Below are 20,611 nucleotides of genomic sequence, written 5' to 3' on the forward strand. Positions count from 1 at the left end.
ATTGCAGTGGGCAGGAATGATCTCCTGTATCTGTCCTTGTGACAGCAGAGCTGGAGGAATCTTTTAGAGAAAGTGCTCCGCTGTCCCTGCAGCCCTGCAATAGGCTATATTCAATCCATTTACTGAGCCTAAAATGTGAGTGATGAATCAATCAATCCACAAATTACAAAAGTAGCATAAATATGCTGGTAACACATATCTCAGCTGTCTGTACTTATTTAACACTTTCTCACAAAATCTCAGCACAGCCACCTCAGGAGAAAAATATTGGTAGCTGTTCAGTTAAATAAAACTCCTGCTGTGTTTTTTTTTTTCATCATTCAGGTTTTTTTTTTTTTTCATTCAGTAGACACAATTACTGTAATCATTACTCTTAGGTCTACACCAAAAAAAAACTTAAACTAAAATAGGTGAACTTTTCATGCAGAATTTAAATCTGTTTTTAGAACGTCTCTATCAGAGATGGTCTGTAAGCGGCAAAGTGTATATTACACATATATAAGGCTTTTTTGTACAAACTTACTTCCAACATGTACAAGTGTATGATTTATGCCTACATTTGACCACAGGAACATCACTCTTTAGTGTCCAACAATAGTCTGCCAACAAAGAGGGGCTCTACTTTCCTTGGTAGCCAACTGCTTTTCTGTGTCGATGTGAGCACGCTGGAACAAAACAACCATGAGTGATAGAGAAATTCTGAAAACATATTAGGATTGTGCTGGCAAAAAAAAGGGAAAAAGCTGGAGGAAAGGAGTGTTTTATTTCTTAGTCCAGATTTATATGGTATAATTGGACCATTCCTGGTGGTAGTTCAATAAAAACTCTTTATATTGTGAAAATTACTTTTGTGTGTCATATAGAGTACCTTAATTTCCCCTATCATAACAGTCATCTCTAAGTTAAGCCTTGTGTATTTTTTTGCGTAGTCTGGAGGATTTTACAAACCAACCGGTGTAATTCTTAAACCTCTGTAAGGTGCCACTGTATGCAGAACGTTGCTGTTAAAATATCTACAATTCTTATTAAGTATTATTTATTGTAAAAAACGTATTTCCAAATGGTTTAGGTCACCAGCTGCTACTTGACACTTGGTCGGTTTTTTTTAATTTTTATGAATAAAATAAAAACGGAAAATAAAGAACACAATCGAAAATGTGCATCTGTTGATGTCTTTATTAATTATTTCAAAAATAACTGTAATTATGAATTGATTTTTTTTTCCATTGAGCTGTGTTTGCCGCCCAAAAAACCGAAATAAAATGGAAATGAAAAACTTTCCTGAGCTTCACTGAGGCATTTATATGAGGCCGGATGTACCGCGGACACGTTTCTCCACGGAGATAAATAATAGACGTACTCCTCAATTTCCTGTTTTGTTTTTCTTTCGCTCCGTGTCTGCTAGGGTAGGGTAGATATGGAAGAATTTGCGAGGCGAGGAGACGACCACAGCCTGCCCGCGAAGAGACTCGCTTTCCTTAGACATCGGTGGACCTTATAAACCCAACAGAAGAAGCGGGCAGCAGCTACGACCCTCACTGCGCCTCTGGTGTCCGCGACATGGCACTCAGCTCGGGCGGCTGGGCTCCGCCAGCTCCCGTCGCTGCCTCGTCCCATCAGGCTGCGTGCGGCGGGCCTGCGCCGACCGCTTGCTGCAGCACTGTTTTAATGTCAGTCCGTGTTTCGGTGTGCCATTCCGGGATCCGACCCTTGTGCCTCCCCGGAGCAGGCAGCGAGGCTCTGCGTCTGCAGCTCAGCATGGACCCGAGCCGGGCCGGAGAGTTCCGACTCGCGCTGCGAGATACAAGCGGAAACCGCAGTGTGGTGAGATTTCACACACACGCACACACACACGCACACATACACACACCTGTATGTTTAGGAGAAATGCTGTCGCTTACCGGTTAGATATGTTTGTGCCCGTATTGAATCATATTTATATTTTATAGCAGCAAAGGCCCGTACACGCCATTTTATGGAGCAGTCAGCCAAAGACACTTCAACAGATTCAAATTTGGGGGATGAATTGAGATCGTTTTTTTTTCTGAGCATTGCAGCTGCACACTTTCCTGTAAATCTTAAAGATCCACTATAACAAAAACGACGTGCCAAGAATTTCGCGGGAGACTTCAGACTTTCTGACAGTATTTCCTACATGTTTTAAAAGCTTCACGTTGCTCTTTTGAGCTACTAAAACTGTAATCCAGGAGGTTTTTTAGTTTCACTTTCATTCAGTCTTCCTACAACAAAGCAGCATCACGGGGAAATCCTTCAACACCGATAATTGTGGTAAACAGTTTCAGCACGACTCTTTAGGTCTTAATACTGAGGCAGGTGGAATTTCCCCGTTCTCATTTTGTCATCTCAAGAAACTGTTTTCAGCCTCATGTTTTTCACATGGACCATGTGCACCATGTCACTGCCCACTCTGGATCGTATAGGAAGTCGATCCATTCAAATTCTGCACCTTTATGATTCAAGCTCAAACATTTGGGCCCCAGAAACTGTAATCATGCTTCTTGGACCTTGAAAATGGTGGATTTTGTCATTACTTTTCAATTTGGGCTTCTTTACAACAGTTTTGTTGGTGGATGCAGCCTTTCTATGAGACGAGAGGAGCGCCAAAGTTGAACCGCGTAGATATAAATAACAATGTGGGGCAGTAGTGGGTTTAACAGGAAATTATGGTTCTCCACACTTTGAACACAGAGGTACAGCTACACCACCTCTGCTTGTTCTTAGGTTACATATGGCGTGAACTTTGTTTAAAGTTTCGAATCACAGACCAAGACAAAGGCAACTCTTTTGGCCTGAAGCTGATTTATTACCATGGTAATGTGCAGCTCAGGACGATGAAGCAGCTCTAACCTGACACACATCAATAAATCCTGAGCCTGTGCTTTGTTTGAGGTGACCTAAAATTGTCCCAGTACACACTTTTGATCTATCAAACAGCTCACAATCGCTCTGCTGCTGACATAAAACCTCGTTTGTCTTGTCTGAGGGGTGATGTGGCTGCAGCATCGCAACTGAAGTGGTTCAGAACTCTCGTCGCATGTCATCTCACAAAGATGACAAAAGATTGACAGACTCCCCAAAATAATCCTAAAAAAAACAACCTTTACAATCTTTGCTCAACGACTGGGAAGTTTTCTCCAGTTTTCATTCAACTTGCAGCTACTGTACATTAAAGTGATGACCATTACACCCTTTAAGTAACAATATCACATTACCTAATAAATACACAGTCAATTGACAACAATCAATTAAAAGTAACTCATATCTATAGGCCTGGTTTAAAGATGCTAATCTGGCCTTCTGTTAGGCGCATTATACTATCAGAAGTAGTAACTGATCATCAGAACTGTTTGAGTTAGGGCTTGAAAACTTTATTTTTGTTGATTGATTATTATATCAATTAATTGTTTAGTTTATAGATATCAAAGTGGTCAAACATGTATTTGTATGCATATATTAAAATGTGCAATACACATTGCTTATTTTGTCCAAACAAAAGCCCAAATTTACAATGACACACAAAAATGATACACAACAGAAAAGCTCTCTTCTCTCTTTTCAATTTATGGTTTCAGCTCTAGTTTGACTAACAATCGCTTGTTTAATTAAAATTACAACTACAGCGCAACATAAGGTGCTCTGTGATGTAGGTGTAATGAGCAGTTTACTGGTTTCTCACTTTCCTTCCCTTCCTTCTTTCATGTAGAGATTTCTGGTCACAAGCTTGTTTTTCGAGACTTTAGGCCACCACTGAAAACATGTAAGCGTTAATGTGATGGTAAACTGGTATTTTGTGAGTTTTGCACCACTCATATGGCAGAGCAAACAATTTGAAGCTGTTAAATTGGTTGTTAGATCATTGTGATGTGTTTTTTCTGACAAATTTACAGTTCAAATGGTCAGTCGAGGAGATAATTAGCAGATTAACAGTTAATTGAAATAATAGTTAGTTTCAGACCTAACTTATTTTTCTGGTTACTGTAACCATATAAAGGTGATTTAAGGCCACTTTCTCCGTGCAGTGCCTCCAGGCTTTGACATCAATGGACTAAGAAGGCATTTCAGTACAAGGACGAGCTCTTTCTTCTCTGGTTGCATTATCGAGTATCCCCTGTCAATGGCCACATCAAAACAAACTGCAGACGCAGAAGCTCAATCAGGCTTGAAGTTGACCTCACCTTGCACTCTACTTTCTTCACCACATCCTAACTTAACTCTCAAATCTCTGCTTTGTTTGTTAACTTCACTTTGTGTCATCTTCCTAAAATCTGACAAGCTCGGCATCGGCTTTTCATCCTAAGTTAGACAGATTTCCCCCTGACAATTGAGACGCTTCTTGATTCGCACGGTTTTTACTTTGATCCCGGCTTCTTTGAGGTCGCCTGTCTGCGCTCTAAGAGATTTTCTACACTGTTAAATCAGAGAATTGCTACACACTCTTTGTGGCAGGAGGCAAATCCTTCCTTGCTGCCTTTGTCTCCCCACAACACACTTCAGTTTCTTAAAGATTGCCTCAGTGAATGTTAAAAGACAGATAATGTTTAAAAAAAAAAAAAAAAAATCTCTGCTGCCAAATGCACTCACTGATGACAAGTCTTTCTCTGTCAGAGTGAAAATTTCTCCTGCTTTCTGTCATATTTCAAGGGATTATTTCTTACTGCGTAGCATTTTTTATGAAGTCCATGTGAAGTTCAAAGGCGAATATGAACAATTAAGAAACGGTCACGTTCCAACATATACGTGTACATTTTGAAGGCTGCCTTAATTCAGCAACACCTTAAATATATTTCTGCTTTTTCCAAACAAACAAAACAAACAAAAATGTCTTACAGATGAACTGATTCTGTCTTTTTGACCAAACCTTAAAGGTCACTGTGACCTCACAAAACACCATAACTCAAAATTTCATACGAAATTATGACAAAAACTGACGCAAATGTCTGATGGGATATAATGATGAAGTGATGACATTGTATGTCCCAAAGGTCAACTTTACCCTGACATTATAATAGTCTGCAAAAACACTTTTCTGGCTGTTATTAAACACCACAAGTCAGAAACAGAAGGGGAGACTGACCATATTTTACATTTGGTCAGATGCTTTAATTGATGACACTAATCTTGGGTGTTCACCTTGAAACGGTGGCGGTTGTATAAATCGTGCGTCCTTTTGGGTTGAAGATGTGTGTGAAGCCTCCATGTTGAAGAATTTGTGGCTTCTTTTCAGCAAAATCTATATTTGAAGCATTGCCTACTGCCGTGGCTACGACTTTATGTTTTCTCCGAATCAGCTTTTTTTGGCCAAATTCATTCAAAGTCTTCATTGCAAATGTTATACAAGTCTGGGCAGATACGGAGGTAAACCGGAATCGACTGGTTGGCGGCAGCATCCAGCCACTAGTTTGAGATCTTAAACAGTAAAATCAGATGAATGAAAAATCACAGTAGTTGTTAGTTCTAATCCCACTTGGCTAAAAGTAAAAACTGAGATTTTAGGGTTTCGGATCAATTTCTACAAACTTTTTGCTTATTATACATGTTGTAACATTCATTCAAATTGAACTTTCCTTTGTGTTTTTACCCTCAGTTCATTGCGGAGTTTGACTTGCGCTCGGTGCAGTATGAGGTCAAATCCTCTCGCAGCCATGAGATGCGTCTCGCTGCTCCGCCTCACGACTGCATCCGCTTCAACTTCCGCTGCGACCGAGAGGCCGAGGAGTGGGCCACCGTGGTCATGTCGTCATTAAGAGAGGCACATAGAGGTCAGCTGGGTGGCTTTATTATCTTTCTTGGCTACTTTGTTTCTGACAAAAGCTCTTCAGTTTGTGTTTTACAAGCAGCGTGTTGTGGCCACTTTTCAAAAAGAACAACTACTTCAGGTGCTCCGTAGCTGACTTCTTCAGGAGAGAGCTTGAATTCTCAAAAGCCGAAAGTAAAACCAAGCCAGAGTAAATCCTGATTATCGGTTGATAATCGGGGCACTTCAGTAACACGCTTCCCCCGTCTCTCCTCTCACAGTCGCAAATATTAACGCGTACGAATCGGACGGCACGCAGAGCGACACGGCAGCGGCGATGGAGCAGTGGAGCTCCGCCTCGCTTCCACTCAGCGGTGAGTATCTTCTTGTTTGTCGCCGTGTGTTTTCTCTCTCCGCTCGAACAACGTGCTCTTAAAAATGTCACTGTGGATTGCGACCTTTCGTAGAGGAGCGCTGCCTGGAGCTCGCCAGGGCGATCGAAGCGGGCGACACTCAGGCTGCTTCGCAGCACGCGTCCGCGCTGGCTCGGCAGAAAGCGGCGCTGACGATACAACTGTCGGAAAAAAACTACGCGGACGGGGAAATCAGGTGAGGGATGAAACGGGTTTATTCAAGGGCACTTTATATGTCGTCCGGGTTAGCGTGTGGATGTCACTGACGGCGCCATGTCTGTGTTGCAGTTTATCTGTGGTAGTGGAGGATGTTTCGTCGTCATGTTGTGTCACAGTGAAAGTCTTTCCCTACATGACCGTGGCTGCACTCAAGCAACAGGTCAGACAACTGTTCGTTCATGAAAACGCGACTCGCGGTGGATTTTTATCCCCCCCCCTAATTTCCTCCGCTCGTCTTCTTCAGGTGTTTCTCGAGTACGGTTTCCACCCTCGCGTGCAGCGCTGGGTGATCGGTCAGTGTTTGTGCACCGAGCCGAGGTCGCTGGCCTCCTACGGGGTGCAGAAGGACGGCGATACGGCGTACCTCTACCTGATCTCTGCCCGACAAGCTCGCATCACCCGCCAGCTGTTCCAGCAGGACCTGGAGAGCGCCCTCCTCGCCCCGCCGCTCCCCCCGGGCAATGGCCCCACCTCCCAAGACTGGAGGGGTTACAGCACCCTGCCCTCACGGCTTCCCCACAACAACCAGGGTGAGTTCAACAGAGGGTGACTCCGGCTCATTGGATTTGTAAACTATTTATAAGGAGCTGAAGTGTTGCCTTTCAGCTACAAAGGTAGAAATATATATATATATTTTTTGATCGGAGGGCATCTTTAACTTGCTGCCGGTGTAAACCGAACCTTTCCTGTTGTTGCTTTTCATACTAAAAGCGTTCTACTGCCAGCCAGAGGGTTTCCACGCAGTTAGCTGCGGTTCGGGTGAAGTGCTTTACCTTCCGTGTGGTAAACAAGCCTGGCGCAGCTCATCGCGATTTGATGAACCCGAACAGTCCCTCAGACAACGCCGTAGAACAGCGATTTTAAATATGCAGCCTAAGCAGAAAAGGAGCTTTAGGGCTGAACACTGCAATGTTCCAATTACTCCTCTGAAACCTCATGGTCCGTCCGCTCATGTGTTTGACTTGATGAATACCAAGCTGAAAGGCCAAAACAAGAAGACGTGAGGTCCAGCAGAGCATCACCAGAGTAGAGTGGGTGGAGATGTCCAGTTGTCTCTCTACCTTCCTGTCTTTTGGGAGGAGACGTGGGTACAAACCCTGCAGTGTAGAAATTGTCATGCCGTACACTTGACGGGTATAGTGTAAAGACTATGGGACCTTGTACCCAGACGACGTGCTTTGTCAGCAATTCATGTTTTTTGGTTTTTTTTTTTAACTTGAAGGTTTTTAAAAAACCAAAAAAGTTTCCCTTTTTTGGGATTTTCTTATGACTGTTTTGAAATTTGAAACCTGACGTAAATACAGTCACTTTAACCCTGTAACCGCTGATTTCAACAGGTGCAAGTGGAGGGAGTGATCGACCAGGTGACAGCAAAGACCTCCCCGACATTGAGAAGCTGCAGCTGAATGATCACACCAACAAAGCCAGTAAAACACAGGTACGTGACCAACCTGATTCTTTATAGGCTACAAGATACACAGTGATACTAAACATTAACTGATAGTTTGGAGGGAATACAAGGTTGTTTTTTTTCCATTCTAGAATTATCGATCTATTCTTTTAGACTGAGTCCAATTTAAAGGTCGGTTAAACACAAGCTCAGCCCTGATGGGCTCCCAGCCAATTTAACGCCCACCCATTGCCACATTAGGCTGGTGTTCCCGGACCTAAATTTCCTTTGTGAATATATGGGTTCAGTTGTAGCATCTTATTAGGCAAACTGCATATGGTGCCCTGACACTCTACCACTGCTGCCATTGTTGGAACTACAGTTTAAAACAAATGCTTGATCACTGTCTTCACACTTAACCACTGTGAACGGTGATTGGTCCCCCCCGCCCCCCTTCACAGCGGCTGAACAAACTTGAATGCAAACAGGGTTTCCCATCATTACAGTGAAGACTGAAGCTTTGAGCAATAGGCGAGCAAAACCAGGCAACAGCCACATCAGTTCAAACAAAACACGCCTAATTTGACCTTCTGCCTTCACCGTGCGCACCGGACACGTAAAACGTTACCCGTGATCTTGTCCGAGCTTTATCGAGATACGTGAAATGAATTGAAGAACAACGGTAAACTTATGTCTACTCGCGTTTACTCAGCAGACAGAGTGGGCTTGTCCCTCATGCACTTTTATCAACAAGCCATCTCGTCCCGGCTGCGAGATCTGCGCTACAGCCAGACCCGACACGCAGAGCTGCATCCAGCAGGTACACGACATCTAACAATCGATACGTTCACGTTACTCTTCTCGACATTTCCCCTCACTGACAGTCCCCCCCCCCCCCCTCTGTGTTTCATCTCTCACCAAGGAGAAAGGAAGGAGAGAGGATCGGGGAGAGTCGGGTTTAAGCAGCAGCTGACTGCCCATCATCGCTGTTTGGTTCTCATTTCTCACTCACTCACTCACTCACTCACTCACGCACACACACACACACACACACACACACACACACACACACACACACACACACACACACGCACACGCACACAGTGAGGAGGCTAATACATGTTGACAAAATACTCACCTAAAGAGTGTTGAGTGCACTGAGAGTCCTCTGACAGCTGGCTGGCTGCTGAAGACCGGGGCGTTCGGAGCGCTGTAGCACGACACAGAGCTGCACCGGTCAAGGTTCAGACGATGAACTGCTGACGGGCCGTTTATATGGACACGACAGGGCCGCGACATACATCTGCATTCGGCCAGACCTCTTTGCTATTTATTTTACAGGGTTTGTGTGTGTGTGTGTGTGTGTGTGTGTGTGTGTGTGTGTGTGTGTGTGTGTGTGTGTGTGTGTGTGTGTGTGTGTGTGTGTGTGTGTGTGTGTGTGTGTGTGTGTGTGTGTGGCGCAAACAACACGGACGGCCTAATATTTATTTTAGGGCAGGAGAGAAGCGATGTCATTTCTTTGCATATGATTGGAGCTGAAGATGAGGGAATGTCACACTCTTCGGTGTCTGCCAACTGTGAAGTGAAAAGACGGGTGAAGAAGCCCTGTGCAACACACGGTTCTGTTTGTTAATGCGTCAGCTGTTGGTGCCAAAATAATATCGAAAGTAAAAAGAAAAAAAAAAAAAGAAGCCATTGCTGAGAGGAGAAGGAAAGTGTCGTTTACAGGGTCGTCAAGTGTTTTATTTTTATTTTTTATAACATTGTATTTTAAGTGTATTATTTTTAACAAGATGCATTGAGTAATTGATGTACATTTTAGCATCTGATCTAATTTTACTCAACTCCCTCTGAGCTGTGACGGCAATGGAATGATATGTTTTCAGTACATGATACTGTAAAAACTTGCATTAGCTGAATAAATGAATAAAGAGTTAAACAAATCCTGTTTGTCCATGCTTTTCATGTACACTGATCGATGGACAAATTGCAGTTCAACAGCAGGCTGTCAGTGCAAAGATTAAATTAGCGGTCTCGAGTCATGTTGGAGGAATCGCTCTACCATGAATGGCAATAGTTACCTCAGTTGGTTGGATTAAAGGTCCGATATTATAACATTTCTAGTGCTTTATTATTCGTCCTTACACCCTCATGAAAATATTTTTGTGCTTTTTGGGGCCAAGGCCGTTTTACAACATCCTCTCGAGTGCTCATTAATATTAATGTTCCCCTCAATACTGAGAAAATAGCAATCTGTCCCCCAATATAGAGTAGAATATATATATATAAAAGTAACGGATACCTGAACAGGTAACGGCTTAGTAGGAGAGTCAATAATAACAGACATCTCAGTCGACTGCTGCCACTGCACAATGTACCTTTTATAAACTTTTTAACTAGGTTAGCTAACCAACTCCTGTCTTGTTTTCTAAGTGTCTAGCAGTGTGTTATGGAAAGGATTCTTGCAATGTTGGATCTTTATCAGAAATAAGCTGTAATATCGCTCTGCTCAAAGGCACCGGACTGAACGGTGATTTGAAAGTGTAGAACGCTGGAGTTGAGTCTGGTGGCTTTGAACAGAGCGATATGGGATGCAGCCTAACATCCACAATACAGACATATTGCTATCTATCAGTGATATTTATCAGAGATCCTTTAGGTTTGCAGGTTTCCTAGGTGAAAAGAATAAAGAATGCAAAGTTCATCCTGGTGAGCATGTTCAATAGGTGACTATATTATGACAGGTTTATGACATTTTGGAAAATTTAATATGCCGTGATATTTTTTTTTTTTTACATTTTGGACAACTTACAATAGTATGACCTTTTTCTCATATTTTGGGCAACATATAGTATAACATTTTTATGACATTTTGGACGAAAAACTATAGTATGATATTTTTATGACATTTTGGATGACATACAATAGTACGATATTTTTTTATGTCATTTTCAACAAAATAGTATTGTAAGATGTTTTTATGACATTTTGGATGGCATACAATAGTATGATATTTTTATGACATTTTCAACAAAATAGTATTGTAAGATGTTTTTATGACATTTTGGACAACATACAATAGTATGACTTTTTTTTATATTGTGGGCGACTTACAATAGTATGATATTTTTGTCATTTTCAACTAAATACTATTGTATGATGTTTTTATGACATTTTGGATGACATCCTGTATTATGACAATTTTTTTAAAGATTTTGGGCAACATATTATAGTATGAATTTTTATGGCATTTTCAACGAAACAGTATTGTAAGATGTTTTTGTGTTTAGGGTTAGGGGTTAGGGTTAGGGACTGTTTTTCACATTTCGGACGACAAGTTCATGGAACGTGTCATATGGCTTTTTTTTTTTTTTTAATCACATTTTGAACGACATGCTGTAGTATGACTTTTATGTCATCTTTCGGATGACATGCTATAGTATGACTTTTTTTTCACATTTTGGTCGACATTAAAGAAGTATGACTGTTTTGTGCTATTTCTGATGACATGGTATAAGTATGACTTCCGTTCAAGTTCTGACAGGCAACACAGTGGTGCAGTTGCTAGTGTGTTTGTCTCAGTCAAAAGGTCCCAGGCTCGATACCCACCTGGTAGTTTCTATGTGGAAATTGCGTGTTGTTATAGTATGGCTTTTTTTTTTAATGATATTTCGGACAAAATGCTATACTATGACCTTTTTTCACATTTTGGATGACAAGTTCAACTGCTGTTCACTTGGAACCCTTTTCAACTTCCGCCTTTAAAGTTCTCGTTTGAATATTCTATGACTTTTAGACATGCTATGGAAGAGCGATCAACGGTGCAGTGGTTGGCATTGTTGCCTCCAAGTCAGAAGGTTCCTCGTTCGAGACTCACCCTGGAACGGACGACATTAACATCTTAGATGAAAAGCCAAGTCAAGGGGAAGAATCGAACCATTGTGTTGCCTGGCATAACTTGAACGGAAGTCATACTTATAGCATGTCGTCAGGAATAAGCACAAAAGAGTCATACTTCTTTAACGTCGTCCAAAATATGAATAAAAAGTCATACTATAGCATGTCGTCCAAAATATGAATAAAAAGTCATACTATAGCATGTCGTCCAAAATATGATAAAAAAAAGTCATACTATAGCATGTCATCCAAAATATGATAAAAAAAAAGTTATACTATAGCATGTCGTCCAAAATATGACAAAAAAGTCATACTATAGCATGTCGTCCAAAATATGATAAAAAAGTTATACTATAGCATGTCGTCCAAAATATGACAAAAAAGTCATACTATAGCATGTCGTCCAAAATATGATAAAAAAGTTATACTATAGCATATCGTCCAAAATATGATAAAAAAATTCATACTATAGTATGTCGTCCAAAATATGACATTTTGTCATATTCTGAATGACTACTATTTAACATTGCATTCACATTTTGGTTGACATACTATTGTGTGCCGTTTTTTTTGACATTTTGGACGACATAGTGTAACGGCCTGGGTGACATGAACTGGTCATTCTTGTCGTCATCTCTGTACCTATGACAGAGAGCAGTGTGGGACAGCCCGTCTGTGATTTCAGAAACGTACCCGTCCCTTTTGGGAGAAAACGACTGACTCTCCATAGATTTCAATGTAAAATAGTGTTACAACACCAATCGGTTGTAAACCTTCAGATCAAAATTACTTTAAAAAAAATACCACGGCGGCAGTATTTGCCTCCACCTGCCAAAGAACAAGCTGGATAGGTGAAAAAGTTTAATTTGATCCCTCCTTAGTCACGTCACTTCAGTTTCTCCTATAGAGTGATGCCGTACAGCCTCTATATCAGGATCTTTTTTAGGACATAACAGAGAAACAAATCAGAGATACGTTTTTCACATCAGTATTGGTGCAGCTAAATACACAGCAACTCTTCGGCATAGTGTTGTTATTTAAACTGGTTAGTTTAAAGCAGTAGTTTGGAGAAAAGTCTCAACTTCCTCAGATTCTCCGTTGCTGTCAATGCAACTCAATGTCAATGTTTACCCCCGGAAAAGGCCGTGGAGATGAGAGCCTGCTCTGGATGACAAAACACAAAATAACCCTGACATAAAGCTATTAAATTAAATATGAATTTCTTTGTTTTATTGGGTCCCTACTTTGAAAGTACGCCAAGTACAGTAAAATATCAAACTTTTCAGTCTTTTATTTTTTTTGGCAGTTATAAATATGAAATAAACATATCACAAAAGAAAGTTATTGAAACAAGTATAAAAAATATTGGATGTAGTGATGGCTTGTTCAACAGATGCAGATAAATAAACATCTCAAAAGGAGGCAGACGACCAACCACCGCAGTTTCTCCCGTTATACCACTGTTTACATGCTTTGTGCTGTCCAAACGGCTTCCATCATCACCATCGTGATTAAAAAATAAAACCAGTGCAGTATTGTTCATCTTGTACCATGACGTTTATAGTTAATTGGGAAAAGACCTTCCCCTCCCTTCATGCGTTTCTATAATTGTAAGAGTGATGTTAAGTACAAAACAATTCCTCCCGCTTTGTTTAAAATAGTTTTGTTGATTCTGAAAAGGCTCCAATGTTTACAGAATGAAATACTTGGGAGAAAATATTCTAACACCAACAAAATGTTCAAAAATGGAGTCATTGCATCTTCTCCAAACTCTCCAGTGGATTTAACCGTTAATTCTTCACATTCCCTCGGTAAAGATAAACTTGAGAACACCTGAGAGGGTGGTGGCACTCCTGAAAGCCCTCAGTGGGCGTGCTTCCTACTTCCAGAAGAGGATGTTCCAGAAAAGCAGCCAGCATGGATAGACCAGCAAGGCTATGAGCGGGTAGACCAGAGATCCATACAGGAAGTGGTCCAGAATGCCCTGCGATATGACTGACAGGTACAGCAACCAACCATCTTGGAAGCTGACAGGCATTTCCTCCAGCTCCTGGAAGAAAAAGACAGAGAGGAGGAGGGTGCAGGCTGGGCTGAGGATGACCAAGACGACAGCTGACACGGGCCTAAGGAGAGAAGAAGAGCAGAGTAAGGCTTTACTTCCGTAAGACTTGAATATGGAAGTGCAGACCGGCAACGGCCACAGCGTGTGTCCCCGGTGTATTACTTGGGCATGTGGGGCGTGACGAAGGCAGCCACGGGCACCAGGGTGAGAGCCAGGATGAAGCCCAGGGAGAAGTTGATGAGGGCGGTGCAACCCAGCAGCACGGCGAGGTACAGCATGGCGGTGAGCTTCAGCACTTTCCAGCCCTGCTCCGTGCCCTCACCTGACGCCAGTCTGCAACACGGGGCGGCAGTCATATCTCTCTACTGCATCACAGAACTCTTAAAAAGCTCAACAAGTTTCCCTGGTCTGTCTCTGTCTGCAGGAAATACGATTTCCAGCTTGTGACACAACGTTCAGACCTAATTTCTAAACCTGCAGGAGAAGATCACCCTCCGTATTCAGGTTAGTAAATGTTTAAAAAAAAAGAATGTTTAAATACTTTTAACTTCAATGTGTGTTTTGTGCAGGAGCGCTTCAGTCACACACTGAGAGGTATTAACTTTCAGTTTTGAAACTGCACTCGCATGTTGGGGAAGAAAAAAAACATTTCAGATTTCTTTTTTTTCCAGATCCATTGTGTAACCTCCCTGTTGATATATTTGTACATTCAGAATTTGTATACAGGTTTGGGTTATACGATCTCTTAGATTAAATAGAGTCAGCTTAGCATACTGTTGCAGATTTTAAGACCAAAGAAAATGCTGTTAAAAGCTCTACAGAAAGAAGAAAAGAAAAGAAAAGAAAAAAATAGGATTAGCATTCGTAGTTACCCGTGTGTGTTGTGCGGTAAAGCCAGGCCTGCTGTGTAAACAGCGATAGCTGTCAGGACCACAGCCTCAGTCTCAGACACTGGGAAGTGTTCGACAGCCATCTCCTGAAACCGGATGGGCAGCGTGTAGAGAGCTACTCCGGTCAGGTGGCTGATCACCAGAGGAGTCAACACCGACAGCACTCCCGGACTAGACTGCTGGGAGGAAGCAAGATTATGATGACACAGACTCGAGACAAGAAAGCACTTTCAGTTCTGACGTCTTTGTTGTAGCGCGCATCTCACCTGCTCAACATCAGCGATTCCATCCTCTGTTCTTGGTGGTGGAGCTGCGAGTTGAACCCATAAGTCTAAGGCCTGGATCACAGTTAAGGTGAAAAACTTAAGATTACACAACTTTAGATTTGATCAGTTATATTCTACTTTCAGCTTGCATTCAATCGTTTTCCTCCATTTCATTTTAGATCTATTAAAAATGTCCGTAAAAATGATGGGGTAAGGATACACGAAGCAGCAGGATGACAGCGAGCAGGCCAAAGGCTGGCATGTAGTATCCAATAGAGACAAAGTGAGACAGTGACGGCATGAGGTAGAAGAAGTAGGACTGGTGGAGGCGCTCCAGGAGGTTATTCAGCTTACGATACATTCCTTCCAAAAGCCTAAAGGATATCCATTAAGACAGAAAAAAAAAAAAAAAAAAAAAGTAACAACAAAGCTAGAAATTAAATTTAAAAAAAATCTAAGATAAACAGGAATTGGTATACACTTGCTCGTACACCGACCTGCCGATGGTGGTGGTGTCGGTCTTGTACTGGCGGAAGCTGTTGACGCCCTTGATGGTGGCGGCCTCGATGTGGTAGCGCAGGAACAGACCGTGGTCTCCCCACGGCCGCCCACTGGCCTGCTTCATCACCATCAGCATCATGGTCTGCACCGCGTGGCTGTAGCCCGACACACTGTCCCAGTCGTTCCTCTGCAGCTGCAGACACATCAGAGAGACGGAAAAAAGCAAATGACTTTTCCACGTCAAGACACGTTACCGTTGTGACGAACCCAACACGTCAGAGGAGAGCGTGTCTGTTTACCTTGCCCTGGATTGTGCAAAGGACCCCTATCTTCTGACAGAAGGCATGGAAGAGGTTTGCTAAATCCAGGTTGGGTAACTGACCATTGAGTCCTTCCAGGACCAGGTCCATGCTGGTGACGACATCACTGCTGAGCTCCAGGGACAGGGCTGCCTGGATTGAACCGCCGCGGCCTTGCAACGGAGACCAATCCATACCTGGACGAAAAATGACAGGAGACAAGCCAACTGAAGAAAACAGTCTTCTTGTTTTCAGTCAGCTCAACAGGACGGTGGTCGAATAATGCCAATCACCTGTAGTGTTGGTGTGATGGTAGCCCTCCAGCCAGGCCTGCATACCAATCAGATCGTGCTCATTCACGAGAAAGATAATGTCCTTGGCCCAGTAAATCTGATCTGTTGAAGAACACGACACGCGTTAAACCAAAAAAAAAAAAAAAAAAAAAAAATATGCAACCGCAACGTCGTTCAAATGTTTTCCGACTGCGTTGACCGAGAGGGCGAACGGGTGCCGCGCTCACTCCGGAAGTAGTGAGCCAAGCCAAGCAGCAGTCCCACAGCCTGGTTGTTGTTGTCGCCCTGGGTGCAGGGAGCGCTCAGCACCAAGGCTTCAGTGCGTGGAGCTCTCGGGGCCCGGAGGATCCCGTACACATTAGTGCCTTTTACCATCTGCCGAAGAAGAAGGGACAGAGTGACAAAGAAAAGACATAAACACAACGTGGGAAAAAAAAACCCAACAACCTGTGTTTCTGTCTGAGAGCAGAAATGTGAGCAGAGAAACAGCAGAAGTACAGAAATGCGGAATAGTTTCTGTCACAAACGTACATATCGCTCTTTGTTTTCGTCGGGGAAGGGTAACGTGCGAGAGAACCTCTGGGTAAACACTTCGAGCCCCCGGGCCTGCATGGTCTTCACCAGCCAGTCCACCGGCATCCCGCTGCGGAGAAACCACCCACAGATGAAAGAAGACTCGTACGACGCGGCGAGAAAACCACCGCCGACTCTTCACGGCGCGTCTCACACAGATCGACCCGAATTCCCGATCAGGTCGACGTCAGAACGCGTCCGTCGCAGCTGCGTGTTGCTCACCCGACTTTCTTCTTATGAGCTGCGAACTCCCGGCCCGTGGCCAGCGCCCTCTCCCCGGACGGAAAGCGCTCCTCCACCATGGTGGACCCCATGGCGTTCTCCGACATGTACGTCCGCAGAGTGAACGGCTCAAAGGCCAAGCCCATGAACCAAGCCACACCCGCCATGTAGCAGACCACACTGAGACAGAGATGGAAGAGAGAGAGAGAGAGATCATGTGACAGTACACTCACTACTACAAAGTGTACTTTGGGTTAAACAAATAAATAAAAAATGAACGGTGTCGTCCGGTGACTACAACTCACCAGATTGGAGCATTGAGGCGGGTCAGCAGGCTGATTAAAGCCCTTCTTCTGTTTGGGTCAGACAGCAGTCCCATGTTGTTGTCCGTTGTGACGTTATCCTGAAGCCTGGAGACAACCGACCCTGAAGGCAGCACGCACGCACACACACACACACACACACACACACACACACACACTGCTACTATCATCTGAACACGAGTGTTAACATGATCTAAGTGTCCAGTGCACTCACGCATGTCATTATAGATCGTTCCGTGTGTTTCGAGCTGAGAAATAAGGTTTCTTTGCACCCATTGTCAAAGCTTGCTGCTGGCTAGCTTGCTGCTTTCACGAGATCGTACACGTTTTAAACTTTCGTCCTCCGTTAAGGCGGGCTGTCGTTAATATTTATGAAGATCATTTCGCATCATTTCACAAACTATGCGTGAAAACGTACCTCTGTGAAGTGGTCACATCCACCTTCAGCGGTGTGTCTTGGTCACAGTAGCCGCTTGCTAAAAGGTTTCTACTTCCTTGTTCCTGCGGAAACATTAATGCGACGGACTGACTTCCTCTCCGGCAAAATAAAATGTCAAAACGGAAAAGTATAAAATAACTTCAAGAAATACCAAAAATACAGGAGAAATCAGCTGCTTCGTCATTAGTATTTCATATTTATGAATAATACTTCCTCAAAACGTATCAAAATTTTCTTCTTGGTCAACATAAATTTGAAATTTCACTGCTGAATAATATTGTTTAAACTTATAAACTACAAGTTTTAGTCAACTGTTCTTTTGTATATCTAGCCACTCAAATAAACAAGCAACAAAGACAATAAGCAGGTTTTTAAAACAAACACATATTTATTGTCAGGCTTACCATATATATACAAAAGGTATACAGTAATTGCTATGAATGCATACAAAATTAAATCACAAATGTTCATAATTTCTCTATTTAAAGTCCAACAACACTTTCAGAACCACAGTCCAGATGTTCCTCCTTTGTAACACATCACTCTCCAGTGGACACCGAGACTTCCTGAAGATGCTGCCTCACCACCTCATCCAGCACTTTGCTCACGCCTTTACAAGCAGTCATTGCGGCTTCAATCAGAGCCTCGAGGTGATCCTGGTGCAGCCTTGCGTCCATCTGCAGCAGAGCGATCTGTCCGCCCCGCGGCAGCAGCGCTAAAGCTAAAGAGCTCACCCCTCCGCTTTCCTCCGCGTAGCAGAGGTCAGCGAGGGGCGTCTCATCCACGACGCCGACCGTGCAAGCGCACACGTAGTCCCGCATGGGGATGCCGGCGTCTATCACTGCCAGAGTGGCGGCGTTAACACACACGCTGTAGTTTCCTCCATCTGACTGCAGAATCTGTTGGAAGAAGTGAAAAAATGATTTCCGTGTTAGTGCATTTCCCAAAGATCCAACTCCACAAACTCTCGGCATAACACGAACCTTGACATAGATGTCTATTTGAGAGCGCGGGTAGAGCTGCGTCATCACGGCAGCCTCGAACGTCTGCTTGAGGTGGAGGCTCATCTCCGTGGATTTGCGGTCTCCGTGCGGTCTCCTCTTCCTCTCCGCGGTGCTGAATGTGGCCATGCTGTACTGACAGTTGATCACTGCTCGGTCGTGAAGAGCACGACTTCGGGAACCACGGATCTGCAGGAAACACGCATTAAAAGGTAAGAATTATTGATCAACATGGCGACACTGATTTTAACTCCGTTATCCAGCCCTTTATCTGACTGCTACATATTCCGCAGAATAAATATTTAGATCCTTCACTTAAGTGAAAGTACCACCCCAGCAAAGTAAAAATACTCCATTACAAGTTAAAGTGCTGCATGAAAAATCCTACTTAGAGTAAGAGACCAGAAGTATCAGCAGTGAAATGTAATTTAAGTATTAAACTAAAAGTTCTGGTATATCATTATTAGTATATACATATGTCCTCATTAGATTATATTTTCTGAAGCATCAGTGTGTAAGCGGCATGTTACTGTTGTAGCTGCTGCAGGTGGAGCTACTTTGAACTACTTTAATATCCAGTTTTCTATCCAGGGACGGCAGATAAATCTGAGTCCTCAGATGATTACTGGGAAAAGAAAGAAGAAGAAAAAAAAAAAAGTTCTGTGGTACAAATCTGTTTTCAGACTTTGGTGAAGTTTTTATTTTTTTTATTTTTTTTGGGGGGGGGGGGGATCTCTATTTGGTGTAACTGTTAATAACTTATACACATCTAAAATTTGATCTTGAATATGAACTTTTGTAAGACGTCAGAGGGAAAAAAAAAGTTTGAATTGCACGGGTTTTAATCTTCAACAATGTGTTGTATTTTAAAGGTTTTAATAAATTGTGTCACATCTTCATCTGGAAAGTAACTGTAGCGGTACAATAAATACAGTGGAGTACAATGTACAATATTTCCCTCCGAGATGTAGTATAAAGTAGCAAACGAAAACAGAATAAGTACTTTTGTATAGTCCATGAGTAAATGTAATTAGTTACATTGCAGCTCTGCAACTAATAACATGTACAGCTAACAACTAAAACGTGATTTAATCATTTACAGGGTTTTCGAGGCCGTTATAAATTCTGATACCGGAATCGTTGATGCTTGTTTTATTACCAGTCCCTGGTTAACAAAACCCACCGCGTTACTTACCTCATGCGGGCCGTAGACCACAGCCAGAGCTTTAGTGTTTCCCTGCTCTAAATACGCGGATCCGTCCGCCTGAGCGAACACTCCCATACGGGCCTGAACCTTCCGTAGCTCGGTCGCTTTTCTTCCATCCAAACGGTATCCCTGATCAGACAGGAGCTCCAGACCCGCCATGTTTTCAGCCAACTTCGTTTACAGATGCGACGCAACGTCCCACGTGTCTCCGGCTGCACTACATTACCCATACACCTATTGACCAGAAGGGCTACGGCAACACCAACGGTCCAAACATGCGAAGTTTGGTTTGTGAAAATGAAGTTTTGGAATTTGGCAGTAATATGATTTTAAAAACAGTATAACTGAAGTCCAAGAAAAGTTAAGGTTTATTAAATTATTTAACTGAAGTCCAAGAAAAGTTAAGGTTTATTAAATTATTATTCAGCGTAATACATTTATGTGTGAGAAAAAGCCTTTTTGTTTCTATGTTCTGTTCCTGGTATGTAAAAAAATACATGAAAAATCCTCATAATGCTGACCGCAAATGTTCTATCATGTTCATGGATGCACCTACGTTTTGGTCAATTTACTTCATGTTGGTTAAATGACTAAATAGTTACTGAATGGGCATTTACATATTAATATTCAGATCCCGATGAGACAAATGCATGTCCACGTAATAATTGTTTTCAATTTGTTAGGATTTATCTTTTTAATGTGCTCGTACCAAACTACAGCATGTACAAAACTAGGCACCATGATATGCCCATGGTGATGACAGTAAAACACTTGCTTTTATTTGGCTGACTTCAAAGGCTTCAAATGAAATGTTACTTTATCTTGAGACCCCTGGTAGTCTGTGGAGGACCTCTCAGACTC

At 42.7% G+C, this 20,611-nt stretch overlaps 3 protein-coding genes across 6 annotated transcripts; 1 reads left to right on the top strand and 2 right to left on the bottom strand.

Annotated features, from left to right (window-relative positions):
* Positions 1-1,560: 1,560 nt before the first annotated feature.
* On the top strand, positions 1,561-9,720 carry sharpin (SHANK-associated RH domain interacting protein). 3 transcript variants are annotated; one of them, XM_069692084.1, is made up of 9 exons: positions 1,561-1,824; positions 5,606-5,780; positions 6,037-6,129; positions 6,223-6,364; positions 6,457-6,547; positions 6,632-6,917; positions 7,725-7,825; positions 8,490-8,597; positions 8,700-9,720. In XM_069692084.1, the coding sequence occupies exons 1-9, from the start codon at positions 1,561-1,563 to the stop codon at positions 8,748-8,750; spliced, it is 1,311 nt and encodes a 436-aa protein (XP_069548185.1). In that variant the 3' UTR covers positions 8,751-9,720. The 3 variants fall into 3 exon arrangements, with proteins under 3 accessions (XP_069548185.1, XP_069548187.1, XP_069548186.1); XM_069692086.1 differs by having other exon boundaries at positions 8,707-9,720; XM_069692085.1 differs by having other exon boundaries at positions 8,493-8,597.
* A 3,230-nt stretch (positions 9,721-12,950) lies between these two features.
* On the bottom strand, positions 12,951-17,608 carry gpaa1 (glycosylphosphatidylinositol anchor attachment 1). Of its 2 annotated transcripts, none has more exons than XM_069692088.1 (13): positions 17,522-17,608; positions 17,086-17,206; positions 16,781-16,960; positions 16,517-16,628; positions 16,213-16,360; positions 15,986-16,087; positions 15,693-15,889; positions 15,390-15,586; positions 15,113-15,266; positions 14,893-14,964; positions 14,609-14,802; positions 13,899-14,069; positions 12,951-13,797 (listed from the first exon to the last, which is right to left on the bottom strand). In XM_069692088.1, exons 2-13 carry the CDS (start codon positions 17,157-17,159, stop codon positions 13,554-13,556), a joined length of 1,845 nt encoding a protein of 614 aa, XP_069548189.1. In that variant the 5' UTR covers positions 17,160-17,206; positions 17,522-17,608; the 3' UTR covers positions 12,951-13,553. The 2 variants fall into 2 exon arrangements, with proteins under 2 accessions (XP_069548189.1, XP_069548188.1); XM_069692087.1 differs by having other exon boundaries at positions 14,609-14,805.
* Positions 17,609-17,906: 298 nt separating this feature from the next.
* Positions 17,907-19,923, bottom strand: exosc4 (exosome component 4). Its single transcript, XM_069691939.1, has 3 exons — positions 19,739-19,923; positions 18,526-18,732; positions 17,907-18,441 (listed from the first exon to the last, which is right to left on the bottom strand). Exons 1-3 carry the CDS (start codon positions 19,907-19,909, stop codon positions 18,082-18,084), a joined length of 738 nt encoding a protein of 245 aa, XP_069548040.1. The 5' UTR covers positions 19,910-19,923; the 3' UTR covers positions 17,907-18,081.
* Between the last annotated feature and the right edge of the window lie 688 nt (positions 19,924-20,611).

This window comes from Brachyistius frenatus, unplaced genomic scaffold (genome assembly GCF_029030835.1).
Source record: "Brachyistius frenatus isolate BFR_SWC_R1_liver_20210118 unplaced genomic scaffold, ASM2903083v1 Contig_12, whole genome shotgun sequence".
NCBI lineage: Eukaryota > Metazoa > Chordata > Actinopteri > Embiotocidae > Brachyistius > Brachyistius frenatus.

Coding starts and splice junctions, on each gene's coding strand:
- sharpin (XM_069692084.1), top strand. CDS start 1,561: ATGGCACTCAGCTCGGGCGGCTGGGCTCCGCCAGCTCCCGTCGCTGCC. Junction 6,365..6,456: donor TACGCGGACGGGGAAATCAG/GTGAGGGATGAA, acceptor TCTGTGTTGCAG/TTTATCTGTGGTAGTGGAGG. Junction 7,826..8,489: donor ACAAAGCCAGTAAAACACAG/GTACGTGACCAA, acceptor GCGTTTACTCAG/CAGACAGAGTGGGCTTGTCC.
- gpaa1 (XM_069692087.1), bottom strand. CDS start 17,159: ATGGGACTGCTGTCTGACCCAAACAGAAGAAGGGCTTTAATCAGCCTG. Junction 16,088..16,212: donor CTTGGCTCACTACTTCCGGA/GTGAGCGCGGCA, acceptor GTTCTTCAACAG/ATCAGATTTACTGGGCCAAG. Junction 14,070..14,608: donor TTACCGCACAACACACACGG/GTAACTACGAAT, acceptor CCCGTGTTGCAG/ACTGGCGTCAGGTGAGGGCA.
- exosc4 (XM_069691939.1), bottom strand. CDS start 19,909: ATGGCGGGTCTGGAGCTCCTGTCTGATCAGGGATACCGTTTGGATGGA. Junction 18,733..19,738: donor TGGTCTACGGCCCGCATGAG/GTAAGTAACGCG, acceptor TGTTTCCTGCAG/ATCCGTGGTTCCCGAAGTCG. Junction 18,442..18,525: donor AAATAGACATCTATGTCAAG/GTTCGTGTTATG, acceptor TTCTTCCAACAG/ATTCTGCAGTCAGATGGAGG.